Raw genomic sequence first — 16383 nt, 5'->3', positions numbered from 1 at the left:
TGCAGCCAGTCTCATGCTTGTTCTCAGTGCACAGAGGAGCACGCTCTTTTTTTCTTTTTTTTTTTTACTTCGAAGAGTGTCTGTGGGTGTCTGAATTGTGCCGGAGACTGGTCGCTTCTTTCCATCCGCAGAGTCCATTTGAAAACACTATTGCCGCTGCTTACTATAATGGCTGGCGTGCCATACGGTTGTAAGCCCAAGTAGACGAGAACGTGCATGACGTCACATTTTGTGAATTTTCGCGCCAATTCAGGCCCGACTCCTCCACAAACAATTGAGCCTACAGGCTGATAGAGGCAAACGTGGTGGACAGTCGAGGTGTCATTCTTTTTTTTACATCATGGTTGGCTCATACATGTACAAATGACAGCTCTATCTTAAAGATTTTTTTAAGTAAAAACCTCCACATAGCTCCTTTAAGAATAATACATAATAATAGCTAACTGACAATGCATAGTGGGGTGGATTATGAATGCATGTTCACGAAGCATATGAATTTTCCTTATAAATATGTTCTTTTTTTTTAGTCTGGAAACTGTGAAAAACACCTACTTCTTCTTTTTCCAGTGTTCTCTATCTTTGTAAATCTTTTCAAATGCCGGCACCCCTATTGTCTATCTCTATCTCTGATGTATAACTTTTATAGCATGTTCTAATAAAAAACAGTTACAAAAAAACACGCTGGCAGGAAAAGTTTTTAAAAACAATGCTAAATATTGCTGATAGCCAAAATTATCACAGATTTTACTGCATTTCTAATTAACACAATCAGGCACACTAGTACTTTAGTAAGTGAAAGCTGCTTTACATTGTCAGGATGTTACGCAGAATGTCGCAAAATTCTTCTGACGACACAAAGCAAAGAAAAAAAGCTGCTTTAGATTGTAACCACACCACTCCCTCTGATACAAAGACATCAGAGAGTGGAGTTGTTGGGGGGAAAAGGTCAGAGACAAAGTGGTAGAGCAACAAAGGTGAAGAAAAAAAACCTATAACCTAACCCTTTACGATGACAATGTGCCAAGTGTGTTCAAGATGGAAATTCCTAACTGAACAGATACTTTCACTCATTTCATCTCAAAATACAGGAAGCATCTAGACACACGTCACAGCTCTGGACGTCACAACGAAACTATATGAACATCTGGCTGTAATATAACCAAGCAAATTCAACTCACAAAACGAATTTCAAAAGTGTATGGTTTAAATCAAATATAGTGTTTAGGAGTTTAAAACCTTTAAACTCTTGATTTATACATATTAGGCCAGTTTACAGACAAGTCAAGTGTATTTCTGCAAACAGAAGCAAGTCTTAGCCCACACTTCCCTTTAAGACACTGGGTGGCAGGTCATATGATTTCAAAGCAGCACTGACACTAAGTAACACAATACTACAGCTGAAGACAGGAAGTGCACTGAGCGCTAATACCGACTTCCTGTACTTTGACCGGGCCTCAAAATATCGTTGTGTGCAAAAGTGCAGAGAAAGTGAGAGCAACCTGGGCATGAAACCAACAGCTAAAGAAGGGGCTTTACATAAATGCCCCAAAGCTCTTTATCTTTGAGCACAGCTACATTTTGTTAATAACACTTGGAAGTCTAATACTCAAAAACAGAGTCTGAAACTGAAATGACAAGTTTTGTGCACTGTGGAAAATGTTCAAGAGCATTGTGTGCAAGTCTTAAACCTGGTTTTATTGATCATTAAACTCAGAGAAAAGATATGCTCATCACACCATTTACCAAACATATCAGTGGCTCAACACACAGCTTTTAAAATGCATACACCAAAAACTTGCTTTTGTTCACTCTGTAAACACTCAATAGTATTACAAAAAGTATTGAACCCCTTGGAAGCATGGATTTATTTTGGCATTTAGTCACTTAACACAGAAACCCTCTAAATTTAAATTAAATGATACAAGATAGTCACACCGTTTTGATTATGTTTTATTCGTATTAAAAAATGATGTGAACTAGAGCCCGACCGATATGTTTTTTGGGGGGGGCCCGATATCGATACCAATATTAGGTAGGTAAAAAAAATAGGCAGTATTCTTTGTGTATATTATACTTGTTCAATGGATCACAAATTACATGGTTCGAATGACATTACAGTTTTTGACCCACAGATCAGATAATTTTTCAGATCAGCAAGAAAAGAAAAATATTTCAATTTAACTTGCTTTCCTTTTATAACTTAAAGCTTAAAAAGTACTTCTTTAATACCACAGCAAATACTACTAGATTCCATTTCGCAGGGCACTTATGGTCGAATAAGACAATTCTTGAATGCTGCTGCCTGCACAAGACCTCCTTACTGAAGTAAAAGTGTTAAAGGATTAGTTCGCCCAAAAATGAAAATTATGTCATTAATAACTCACTCTTATGCTGTTCCAAACATGTAAGGCCTCCTTTTATCTTCGGAACACAGTTTAAGATATTTTAGATTTAGTCCGAGAGCTCTCAGTCCCTCCATTGAAGCTGTGTGTACGGTATACTGTCCATGTCCAGAAAGGTAAGAAAAACATCATCAAAGTAGTCCATGTGACATCAGAGGGTCCGTTTGAATTTTTTGAAGCATCGAAAATAAATTTTGGTCCAAAAATAGCAAAAACTACGACTTTATTCAGCATTGTCTTCTCTTCCGTGTCTGTTGTGAGAGAGAATTCAAATCAAAGCAGCTGGATTTCCGGTTCGCGAACGAATCATTCAATTCACCAAATCGACTGAATCGTTTTAAATGGTTCGCTTCTCTAATACGCATTAATCCACAAATGACTTAAGATGTTAACTTTTTTTAATGTTGCTGACACTCCCTCTGAGTTCAAACAAACCAATATCCCGGAGTAATGCATGCACCCAAACAGTACTGACTGGATCAGATTCTAGTCTTCGTAAGTCTGAGAGGAGCTGTGGTGCATTTATACGGAGTGGCAGTACTTACCACACATTTTGTTTGTCAGTGGTACTGAGGATCTGCAGATTCAACATCGTCCTCAGTCATCTCTCCTTAAACAGTGTCTACACCGGACGCAACAAAGCAATTATTGAAAATAATTTGAAATTTGTCCACATCCAGTGTAGACAGCATCACTGATAATGGCGAGTTATATTGACTGATCTATATATAATGAATCTCTTTTAATAGATCAGTGGTTCTGTAGAATTTTGTCGCGTCGCACCACGCCGCTCGCATCCGGTGTAGACACAGTGTTAGGAATCATAAGTTGTTTTCTCTTATAAGAATTTACGCTTCAGGCAAACCCCCTAATTTTTACCAGGGGCAAGTATTGAGTTGCACTTTGGCAGGTTTTGTTTAGAGATGCATCGATCCAATATTCAGGATCGGTATCGTCTCCGATACTGGCATTTTCTGCAGATCAGGTATCGGTCAGACGAGAACAATCCAAATCCGATATTGTGCGTGTATTATGCTGTGTTATTGTTGAGCCCCACGAAAGGCACAAAAACATTATAAAGTACCAAAACGTTTTCGTGGACCTATTTCAAGTGTTCTGAAGCTGTCCTATAGTTCCATGTGAGGTACAGATTAATACTGAAGTCATTAAAGTCAAGTTCACATAAACTCTTGATTTGAGAAAAGGGAAAACATTTAAAGAGATTACAGAAAAAAGGATTTTTATCATTATAGGGTGGTTGTGTACACACACTGCTAACACACATTTCAGTTCAAACAACTTGTAAAAGTGCATGTAACATTATATGACCCCTTAAATAGTCTTTCTTGTTCTGTCCTATCTATCATGTTGCTGCCTTTATGTGACGAGTGGGGCGGGGCCGAGAGGTGTGGGCACGAGGAGTGAGGCCAGGTGTAGTGATTGGAGATGCGCTGCACCTGCGCCCCACCGCCGGTCTCGAGTCCCACGTAGGAGATGGAAGGATATAAAACTGAAATGACGACCGTGAAGGACGAGAGAGGACCAGGCCTGGGCAATATTTTATGTTTGCTTTTTATTTTGTGCGCACCAGTCGTCCGTGAGGGGCTGGTGCGCTGTTTTGTGTTTATTTTTGTCATTAAAGTTTCATTTTGATTGTGCGCCGGTTCCCGCCTCCTTCTTCCCAATGATTACGAAGGTTATATCATTACACTTTATTACTGTGTTATACATTTAAAAGAAATGTCTTATATATATTTCTATATAAATGTATATACCTGTTTTTTCATGAATGTATTTCAGTGTGGTTACACGTGGTCTGTGGCTGTGAGGTCGATTGGATGTACTGCCAAATTCTCTGAAACACCTTTGAAGACGGCTTATGGTAGAGAAATGAACATTCAATTCATGGGCAACAGCTCTGGTGGACAATTTTGCAGTCAGCAAACCAATTGCTCCCTCAAAACTTGCGACATCTGTGGCATTGTGCTGTGTGATAAAACTACAGGTGTTGCACTGCATCGGTCCTTTAAATGTTTAACAAAAAGCTCATCCATTTTAAAAATGTCTCACTCCAGAGGGTGAACAAAGGCCTTCTTTAGCAAATCTATGTGTTTTTGTAAGAAAAATATTCATATTCCAAACTAAATAATCACTTTTTTCTAGCTTTGTGCTCACTGTTGTAAAAAGGAAGCAGTTCCGGGTAGGGATGTGTACAGTGAATCTGTATTTTCTTGGACTGGTACATAATTGGGTTGATACCAGAGTCTTGCTTCGCGCTGTAACGGTTGCTAGGCGACAGGATATGAGCAACGGGTAAAGGAGGGAATTGAAAGAAGGGTAGGCTGTCCAAATTCATAATCACCGACTTCTGGGTTTTGCGGTCGGAGGAGGATCCCTCCTCCTTCAACCAGGTAGGAAGGATCCTAAGGAGGATGCAGACCCTGAATTTGGACATAGTAATAGTCTTCAAACTACACTAGCGCTGTCTTGCTCTCTCTCTCCCTCGTGCATATTAACCAAAATCATTAGACACGATAGAAAAAGGGTGGAACGACAAAGTTTCACGTGGAGCATTCAGAGATTTTTTTTTCTCCATGACAGGCTGCTGGCTCCCACTGTTAATTTTTTTTGGAAAAGCACTCTTTGTATTAGCTTAAAGCCCTCAAGTTTACATTGGTTACTGTATTCTTTCAATTGCTCTAAACAAGTGTTTTGGGTGACCTTTTTTATTTTTAAGTAATGCATTCTTAGTCGGTCTTTTATTTTGTAATTTTAAGAGCAATAAACATATATTGGAATGTTAAGGAATTCATGTTTTTTTCATTCAGATATGTAAATCAACATGTATAAATTGTTAGTAGTCAATTAATGGGGAGATAATCAAAATCGAATCGGTCAGAAAAAAATTAATCGTTAGATTAATCGATGCATCGAAAAAATAATCACTAGATTAATCGTTTAAAAAATAATCGTTTATCCCAGCCCTAATAGTTACATATTCGTTTAGGAAAAGAATAAACAAAAGAGGACTCACCATACAGCCCTGTCGTACACCAATGGTACATCCAAAATACTCAGTTAAACCATCAATTCCTTTCACACATGATTTGAGTTTAGAATACATAGATTTCAGTACACCAAAAACTTTTAAGTAATTACAACAACATCAGTCTACAATAATCAACACATTGTTAGGGAATTATCAGAACTACTTCATTAAGACAATAATATTGGGCTTCACCTGGAAACCTAAAGCTGGACTACGTATACATCACTTATTAGCACAAAAACTGATATTGATATTTTGAGCACTCAATTGAAAATGTACACATAACGTATCAATCGTAATACTTACAGGTTGTGGTTCGGAGAGCTTGTTAGTCCAAATTAAGAAGATTAGAAGCCAACAAGACAAAAGCCATGATTAGAGAAGCAGTCTTTGATAAAATGACATGCACAAAACAAAAGGTTCGAATTGTATTTATGTGGTATCCTTGAACACAACATCTTTTCAACATCATGTAAACACACTAATAACAGAAGTGTTTGTGTGCAGGTCAGACTTTGTTCAGGCAGGAACAAAAAAAAAATTGCGGGCAGGCAGGGATTATGTAAATGTGTTACCTAGTCACGTATAGCGGTAACATGCAAAAGATTCTGAAATATGACGTGTCTCAGAACCGACTCTCTCTTTTGAGAGACAATATCTTTTTTTATCATGCACTTTTTTAATTAACAACTTCGCAGATTGTTTTCATTTAAGGATGGCTATGTTATAAACTGCAAAAGAGATATTTTTCAAAAACCCATATGACCTGCTCTTTAATGAAAATCAATTTCAAACCACATTCCAATCAAAATACTGCCAAACTGTCAAATCAAGCTACTGTCAAATGTGCATTGTAATATTCAGTGCTACCAAATCAGAAGCTGGTGCCACTGCTGTTAAATGTTCAATAACTTCTGTGAAAAAGCATCTCCACAGAATGAACGTGCCACCTCCGCACTGCAGTGGTGATTTTCGGATCGCAAACAGTATTTTGCTTAGTTTTGCAGTTTTGGTCTCATCAGACTCTCCCACATGTGTTTTCTTCAGCTGAGATGTCATATGACATCTGAAGAGTGGCTTTCTCTTTGCTACTCTCTAATACAGTTGTGACTGCCAGGGTTCAACGCTAAGGTTTTTTTGTACTGGCCCGGTTGGGGTTCGGTTGGGCCAGTGATTCAAAATATGAATTGCCCTGCCAACATTTTTACTGGCTATGCTACAAAAAAACATAATTTTGCTGTTATCATTGATTTGACTCATGTAACCTTTTTTTCTAAAACATAAACTTATATGACACCAACATTTTAGACACCAATTAAATTCTCGATTCTAATTTCGATACCAAAGCAAAAACTACTAGCCTTACAAATTACCAATTGCCCAAAATGTATTAAAGACATACAAAGTGAACAGTCCGTAAATAAGAACAAATGACCAAATGAAAAGCAATAAGACAAATTGAATATATAGAACAATGATACAAATTAAATTATGCTTTTGGGAGAAACAGCAGATGGTCACTCTCTGACAGCAGTGATGCAGTGTTTTTTAGTTACAGCTGTAAACAAAGCAGTACTGCTACTATGCATTGTGAACAGTGAGCTTGCTCTGCCTGCTACAGTATTTTCTCTTTTTGTCCGTATTCAGCGCCTCTGGCCTCTGTTAAAAGCCATATACACACTTTGAAATATTTCCTCCCAAATTACATTTTGGAAAATTACTGTTTGTGTGCAGAGTCCAGAACAGAGATCGGTTGAAATAAAACAAAACATGGCCAGTCGTACACCACTGTATAAATTAAGAATAAATTAAACACTGTTAAAGCTACCAAGTTACTTGGCAAGATGGGTATTTTGACATATTTCTGTATGTATTTGTCTGTTCAAGTGCAAGAACATGCACTGTACACTCCAAAAAATGATTAAGTAAATTAATCCAACACAATTCTTTACAACCACTTTACTTAATTCATTTGATTTGAGATTACGTAAACATTACTTGTTTAACTCAAAAGTGATTTCCCCTTACCATCATGCTTTGCAAAGGACTTGATAAGGAGAGTAAATGTTTAAATTAAATGTTATTTTACACATTTTTAATTAAGATGATAAAATTGGGGGACTTGTTAATGTTTAATGCTCTTTTATTTAAAACTTCTGTTTGTTATTGTTTTGGGGGGATAACAAAGTGGTGAAGTGTAGCGGATGTGCTTGGGTTAAGGATCTGCTAACAAGAATCAAAGTTGTTTTAATAATAAAAAACAACTACTTTGGGCATGCCATGAATGTAACAAAACCATCGTATGGATATATGCTTAAAAAGTTGGCTAATGGCTAAAATTAAGTGACTCATATGTTTATTCTTATTTTTTATTTTTTGGAGTGTAGAGGGATGTCTTGCTAATAATTTATTTTCTAGTTAAATGTTTTAGGTTGAGTTCAACAAGCATAAAAAAATCACTTCATCAATGTATTAATTTCATTTAAACTATATTTGTTCAAATTGAGTTAGCTCAACTCAAATACATTTCATTTCATGAATTTCCTTCCCTCAATTAAATTGAGTTCATCCAATAAATAAATGTTTTGAGTGTACAGAACAAAGCACATGAGTGCTGAATGTAGCTGTCTTTTGCATATTGCTTGAAGACCTTAAAGTCACTTTGAATTTTTTAATTAGCTTGAAAAAAAAGGCTTTTTAAGACTTTTAAGGCTTAATGCTTAAAAGGCTTAAAAAGACCTGCAAACACCTGCAGAGTTGCTTAGTGTCTTTTTATTTTTATGGAGCATGGTCTGACTAAATGCTGAGTTTTCAGAAGCTGGACCATCCATATACAGGAGTATACTACAATCAACTGAAACCCTGTGACTACACACAGACAGTTTCCATTTAATTAATCATGTGACAACAAAACCAACAACACCTGACTGCCCCTGTGATAATTTAAAAAAATATGTAATGTGGTTAATACTTATGAAATCAATTAAACTGAATTACTTTGTCTAAATCTGCTTTATGCTTGACATTAAAGAGTCTTTTCTTTTCATCACAAAGATCACTGTGCCAAAATAAGTTCACTGTAATTCAATGCTGTAAGACAAGAAAACATGAAAAAGTCTAAGCAGCATGGATACTTTCTTTAGGCACTGTGTCGTGCCAGGCATTTAATGACCTGTGAGGTCAAAGCCTGCAACTGGAGAAGGCCTTTGGTTGCACCCCTTTTTGGCATCAACTATGGTGGGAAATATTTGGGAGAAGTGGTTAAGCTGAGTGTGAAATTGTTCTTTCACAGATTTAAGAACCAAGGGGAGGGGAACAAGAGCAGGAGTCAAGTGTGCTCAAGATGGCAAGAGGCAAAAATGCAGAAACAGAACGAGAAAGAGAAACTGGGAAACCAAGGGCCACTGGTTTGTAAATGGTATTTGTCTGTAGAGTGTTCCTGAGTTGGCTATATGGTTCTTTAGAAATATTAGATGTTAGATATGTCAGATCTTATTAAATTCAAATTCCTCAAACATGCTTAATATGTACTTAATATCTCTTAATATGCAAGGTCAAGCCAGCCACTTAAAGACACCCTTTGATATAAACAAGCATGTAAGCTACTCTAAGATAAGGCAATAAGCTCTAAACATGTTGTTATCATTTTCAACAAACACTGAGCAATAAAAGTCTTAGAGAGATTACACTGTTAGGCTCCTCTGTACACTGATGACAGACATTCTTGTAATACTTTTAGTTTGTAAGAATAGATCACCCAAAAATGTATCCTTAACTTATCCTTTTGTTGTTTCAAACTTGTATGATTTTCTTTCTTCTGTAACAAAAAAAGAAGGTATTATGAATAAAGTTTCAACAGTTTTGACCATCCAATGAATGTCAGCAGGGTCTACATCCTGACTGGAACCAGTGATGACCTTCATTGCGTGAAGAGACACTGAAACACTGAGACATTTTTCTAAATATCTTCTTTTATGTTACATAGAAGAGTCATTTTTAGATGAACTATCCCTTTAAGTAGGTTTACTTTACATTTGACTAACTTTAGATGTCATTTTTTCACTTTCTGAATGCTTACTTGAAAAGCTATGGTTGGTTACTTAAGTGATATACTTGCCTTTGTGCCATCATTTTAATTTAATTTGTTTGTTATACTAATATTTAACATTCTTAATTAATATGTGTGTTCATTAGCATACACATTTAGCTGTGGTATTGAAATTGGTATCAAGAGTTAATGAACTGGTGTTGCTGACTTCTGAAATAATGGTATTGTGACAAACTTTATTTTTTGAGTGTGGTCACAAAGTCTCATAGGCAAAAGCGAGATAATGTAGACGAGTGAGAGGCACAAATAAAGGGTGAGGCTTGCACATAGAGCATGAGGCTCGGCCCTGACTGGTCTAACAAGCTCCCCAAATGCTTCATTAAACTGCCAGAGGGGAAGTTCTCAAAGGATTTTGGGACAGGCTTTTGTAAATTAACACTTTTTAACTACATCTAAATCCAGGATCTGCCAACCGTAAACCAGAGTCATATCTTATTCACCGCATTACTGATCTGTGATCAGGCTCTGAACCACCTAATTTGCGAATATCAGACAAACACGAGGGAACCGTTCCTATGTCAGAGCAGTGTGTGCTAAAAAGTCTCTGTATGGGCATGTGCTCTACACAAGCCAAAATCACTCTGTTTATCTTGAGTGTCATCACAAGCAAACAACAGCCAAAACTTTCACACAAACTTTGTTTAGAGTAACCCCACTCTTATTAACCAAGTGCTAAACATTTTGTCTTCATTTTTCCACATTCATGAGGACAGAGCTCTGTCCCTGAGGTGTGATGGAATGGAGTGAGGGGCAAATGTGAGGACAACGTGAGAAAAAGAGGAGAACTACACAATGAAAGACAAGTGGGAGGGTGAAAAGTGGAATAAATAAGAGAAGCAATTCACACTCATTTGGTAAAAACAAACACATCTTCCTCTCCCCCTCTGTTAAATTCAACTACTACTCACTCACCATATAGATATTTTAAAAATGAAAGATTTAATGTTCCAGGAATAATCTGATGGATAGATACATAGATGATGATAAGATGTAGCTCTATTTTCACTAGTTTTGGGTGCACCTGATGTCAATCTGATGCGGTTTTTTAGCCCCTGTGTTTACATAAGATGCTTTCTTGCATTCAAAAACAGCTAGATGGAGCGCAATGAAATAGAACAGAATGCAGGGGTCTTGAGATAAAATTTAAGAGTCCAAACTTACAAACGTATTTTTCGTGCAAGGGAGATGAAAAAACATTGCAAGATGTAGTTTAATGGGAAAATAAATCTGTTTTGTATGGCTATATTGAAAGTGAGAAGCGGCTGAATAAACTCAAATTTGACAAAAGGGTTTAATCATGAAACTGTCAAACAACTAAAGCACTACACTGTTTAAAGCAGCACTTCAAGTGTGTATATATATATATATATATACTTAACATAATTTACTGTAATATTAAAGATGATGTATAGATAGATGACCACATAAATGTTTGGAGGTCCAACATAGAACAGACACAGAACCGTAACATAATCCACACTCAGATCTGCCAGGATTCCCACCACACAATTTTCAACTTTCTCAAAGTATTTCTACATCTTGAACTCACATACTTTTTCCTGTATGTAGTCTGTGTTTCTCATTCTCTGTCTCTCTTTCAGATGGGGCTCCAACAGTAACGTGACCAGATGTGAAAGCGTGACACTCTCAGAAACAGTTATAAATCAGTTGCAAAATATCTGCACAGTAGATTCATAACCTAATGTGTGTGTGTTTACTGGCACTGAACACTTGGGTGTACATTCTGAAGCCAACTCAAACCTGCCTTCAATAAAAAGCAATCCCATGACTTTTAATCCCCACTGAATGCAGGAATGTGTTCAGGGACTTTCAAAATTACTTTCATTGACTGTTTTCCACAGAAAATCTGTCTTGAATTAGATCTTTGGCTTTGCTGTGCTGAAGGAAATGAGTCTTGAATACATAAAACAGCTGTGATATAAAGAGCCGCCCACAAAAACATGGTTCATGAAATTTGGTATCGGTCAGACGTAAGTGCTGGTCACATTTGATCTGCCTTAGACCATTAGAAATTACAAAAGAACCATACAAAATAAAAATTCAAGATCAGTTTATCGTCCACCAATGAAAACTGTACACTCAAAAAGTAATAGCACACCTCTTCTAAAACAAGCCACACAATCTGAGGTATCATTCATTCATGTCCTTAAGTACTGTGCCAAATTTTAATATTTACTTTTAGATATACATTCAAAACCCAAATCCTAACTATGGGCAATAGAAGTAGTCCTGCAAACAGTCCTAATAAGGTCAAGGAGAGTTTCAAACACAACATGTTTCTCCTCCTTTCTGACACAGATCAGGTGGCACAAGTCTGTCTGAGCTCTTGCACAGAGCAGCTGGTTCACAGCTGTAAGTCTTGCTCATTTGAAAGTGCTGCCTCATCCCTACAACCAAACCCAGAGCCCAAGGGACATCTCTGCTCGTGTGTGTCTCTCTCTCTCTCTCTCCGGCTCTCTGTTAGTGCTAATAGCTGCTGAGAGAAATGGGAAAGTAATTATGAGAGTCTGACAGGGCTGGGTTTAGAGGAAAGTACTTAATAGAGCAAGTGAGCAAGAGAGTCAGAAAAGATTTGTCGGCATTGGCCCGCATCCACGCTGGACAGCAGAAGGAAGTTGTTCACACTGAGTGAGGAAGTAACCCCATTTCCTGGCATTTCTGTATATACACCAAGCACTCTCTATTCTGTTAAACCTTGACATTGCAACAAACAACAAACTCTTCCCGAAGCCATCTGTAATGAGGCAATTGCATACAGATTTGATAACATAAGAACCAAGGGAGGTTTTCAGAGGCGATCATTAAATCTGTACATCACCTCGGGTTAAAAGGGCCCTGATTGTTTAATTTTAGGCTGCAACTAGTTTGGGTGGAGACCTGGTAATTCTCAAAGCAACAACATTCCAATGAAAGTGTCCAGAGAGCTGTCTGTATGCTAGCAATCAGAAAGAACACTTTCACATCAGCACAAGCACAAAAAACATAATGAATATCATAGGAATTATGGATCGGTTATTGCCTGATAATACAGATTTTGTTTATTTACTGTATCAGTTTATATAACATACACTATCAATTAAAAGGTTGAGCTCAATAAGGTTTTTTTTTAAAGACGTGAATGCTTTTATTCAGTAAGGACATATAAAACTGGTCAAAAGTGACATTTATAATGTTACAAAACACTCTTATGTAAAATAAAAGCTGTTCTGATGAACTTTCTGTATCAGGATCCAGAATCCCGAAAAACTAATTATCACCATTTCATCATATAAAGCAGCACAACTGTTTTCAATACTGATAATAATAATAAGAAATGTAAGCACCAAATCAGCACAACAGAATGATTTCTGAATCATAATGTGACCATGAAGACTGGAGTAATGGCTGCTGAAAATTCGGCTTTACCATCACAAGAATATAGGTATAAATATATTTTAAATACATTCAAATAGAAAACTGTTTTTTCAATTTTTAACAACACTTTACAATATTACTCTAGCTTGTGTCTATCACAGGAATTTAAAACATCATAATTCCTACTTCATTTGTTAACCTGCTCAGTGGTTTTAATCCACGGATTTAACAAGCTTGATCGTCTCACTCCTTCTGGCCTCCCGCAGCCTTCTCCTACAATCTTTAAAAAAAGAGACAACACTCTGTTGTGGAGATTTAGTAACAGGAACTTAGTGGGTTGTAGAACACAGATAAGTAAAATGCTTCATTCCTTGCTTACCTTTAAGAAAAGTGCAAACTACTCAAAATTGTCACCTTTTGCTTTTAAACAACAGCAAATTAAAACAACGAGAGACTGAATGAGCGATGTTCTTACGTTTTGTAGTGTGCGCTTGGTGGCTCATTGGGTGCTCAATATAAAATATAAACCAACACTCACTCATTCAAACCTTAACTGGAGAATCATTTTAAAATGTCATCATAACACAATGAAGTGCCTTCCAGCGACCAGTCAAGACCTCCACCACACCAGTTGGTTGGATATGGGCATCCCTGAGATACGCACGGCCATGGGCCATTTCATAACCATCTCATTGTGTTCTGAGTAGTGGGAGTATGCTGCAGATAAATCACATTTCACACCAGAGAGCAGCAGCAGGTCAAAACTGTGGCTGCGGACCATGCATGCCGCTCGCAGGCGGGAACAATAAGACAGCTTCTTATTGCACACGCTGTAACGGCATATGTGAGGAAATAAATACGACATGAAACAACCTACACAACTGGGACGAAAAGCCAGGAGAGGAAATAAAGAAAAGCTAAATCTATCCCACCCCAAGGAATGACATTTAATACAGAGAAACAAGGAGAAACATCAAATGTGAGACACAATGGACGAGCTGCAGCACTTTGAATGAGTGCATCCACAGGGAAATGTGTGTGTGTGTGTTTGTGTGTGTGTGTGTTTGAGTGAGAGGAAGAAAATGAGAAAAGAGAGAGAGAAAGAGAGAGAGAGAGGAATGTGAAACACCAACAGCAGCATTCCTCCCTCTTCTTGCCGAGGCTGCAGTCATTATATTGTCTTGTTTTCTTTTGTGAGGCTGCTCTGTTCTGAAGGGATTGTGTCTGACTTGCATGTGGAATGGAAGTCATATGTGACCTTAATACTCCAAACAAGTCTCTAATACAACAACTGGCACCCTTTGTTTCTGAAACCCGCTGAGACGAGCTGCTAAGCATAAATAAACAGCCGTCAGATGGAAAGCTCTTCAGTTACTGCTGAACTGAGAAATACAACAAATACGCAAACCATCATTCAGCTTCATCTTCCTGGAAACAGAAAATCCACGCTCACCTACTTTAAAATAATAAGAGCAAAAAGATTTCCTCCTTCCTCTTAAAAGAAAAACAAAATTGGTTAATTCGACTACATTTAGAAAAACCAAAGAAAAGTCCATATTTCCCCTCATACGTATCCATTTTGAATTCTTCTTTCACAATGTGCCGCTGCAGATTTCATCCGCTCAGACTCTCTCACATCTGGGCAGAGGTGTGAAACACGAGTGTTCCCCTCAGGAAAAAAAATTAATCTAGAGGACTTTTAAAATGTTTATGCAAAACATATACATAACATATTATATAAATGTATTTATTCGTACGTTTAAAATAAAGTTAAGCTGACACACGCCATTCGAGAGACTCGCCGTGCAGAACAGAAACGTGAGCGCTGATGCTTCACACCGCCGTTCAGAGCGTATTGACGGCAAAACACTTCAGAAATGTGTTCTGAAATATATAAGCCCATAAAGTACTCACCATATGATACTTTAAAGCAGCAAAAAACGATTAGGATGAATTTGCCCGAAGAGACAGCGGGTAATTGGCCCATATTTTGAGTAAAATCCACATAGAGTCGCCAGCGCGAGGCTGAGCTCCGTCAGGTTAAAGCGTAACGAATTATAAAATGATCTTCAAGAGTAGGTAAACTAATACTATTTGGAATAGAAATCGTCTTTTGTCTGTCAGAATGTCCCGTTTGGTCACTTAAATCCGTATACTGCCTTCATTTGAGAGTTTTTCCTTCTCGTTGTTGGGCTGTGATCAAACTTTCTGAACTTCTCTCTTCTTCTTTCACTCCCTGAAGTCGCAGACGAAGTATTCTTCCGCCAACCCTACGGGAGGAACTATAGTCTGTGATGCGTCTCTGAATAACAAGCTTCTCAAAAGTTGACTTCCTAGAAGTTATTGAAAACATTCAAAGAGTTAAACTATGAATTTATTTAGCTGGTTTCGAATCAAGGGTCGATTTTTTACCAATTAGTTTATTTGCCTTTTTTTGCCATGGCGGAGGAATTTTCAGTTATTCTGCAAAGGCGAGTATGACTCAGATTGAACCCGTTCTTTTACTTTTTCCTCTCCACCCGTTGACGTTACTTGGTAGATGACCCACCCCCTATCGTTTTAATATGTAATAGAAAACATATTAATAACGAAAAGGTGTTCTTGTGTTCTGATTAACCATAACCCAACAACACCATTTTGTTTTTAATCTGTTTTCGATATGTTTATGTCTGTAATTTGAATATTTTAGTAATTGTCCCAATACATGTGATGACTGCTTGTATGTTTAATTGAGATATTAGCACAAATGAACAGCGGATTTGTTCACAAATTCAAATTTAGGCCTATGTGTGTGTGTGTGTGTGTGTGTGTGTGTGTGTGTGTGTGTGTTCCTCATACTTCTTTATTTTTTTACAGGCTACTTTTCTAAAAGAAGTATATTGAGAATACATGAAAGGATTTAACTTTATGACTGAATCTGTGCATATACATGGCACATTTCCACAGACTAGCAGTTAATAAAAAGGGCAGCCGCATGCTTGATGTGTGCCAAATGCAGTTATTGTCATGTTTAAGCATTGTTAAAGTTTTCGAGAGACCTTTGTAACAAAAATGATTAAACAGCCAATGTCACCTGCTGAGGAAGAAACATTATATCAGTCAGTGAAACAAGCTGCTCCTGTCCTGGCCTAGTTAGTTTCACCTACAGACATCAAAACATTACAACTCAAATATGTCATGAATCAAGTACCATCTATACAGAGATCATGTGCCTGTGGGATGCTATTATTTAAGATGTTGCATTGAAGGGCTCCTATTGTAAAGGCAAAATAAACAAATCAATCCCTTTTTTTGTTAATATCCTCCAATGCTTTCTAATGAAAGACTTTGCATTGAATAGAGAAAATTAACAGACTGTAGTTAAGGCATTACTGTGCCATAATACCTTTCTCCAGGGTGCCGTAGACTTTCTTTTCTTTCCCTATTTTTCCACGCTTGCAGGTCTAAGC

The 16383-nt window shown here is 37.4% G+C and overlaps 1 protein-coding gene across 1 annotated transcript in view; it reads right to left on the bottom strand.

Annotated features, from left to right (window-relative positions):
* Window positions 1-15184, bottom strand: part of LOC113069904 (neurogenic locus notch homolog protein 2-like) — a 51287-nt gene extending 36103 nt beyond the window's left edge. The window contains exon 1 of the mRNA XM_026243015.1: window positions 14849-15184. Within this exon, the coding sequence (XP_026098800.1) occupies window positions 14849-14921 (73 nt within the window). The 5' untranslated portion in view covers window positions 14922-15184. The remainder of the gene's footprint in view (window positions 1-14848) is intronic.
* Window positions 15185-16383: the final 1199 nt, after the last annotated feature.

The sequence above is a fragment of the Carassius auratus genome, unplaced genomic scaffold (assembly GCF_003368295.1).
Source record: "Carassius auratus strain Wakin unplaced genomic scaffold, ASM336829v1 scaf_tig00002576, whole genome shotgun sequence".
NCBI classification, from domain to species: domain Eukaryota; kingdom Metazoa; phylum Chordata; class Actinopteri; order Cypriniformes; family Cyprinidae; genus Carassius; species Carassius auratus.
The sequence above is the reverse complement of the archived record's forward strand: the minus strand, read 5'-3'. Positions and strand labels throughout refer to the sequence as shown.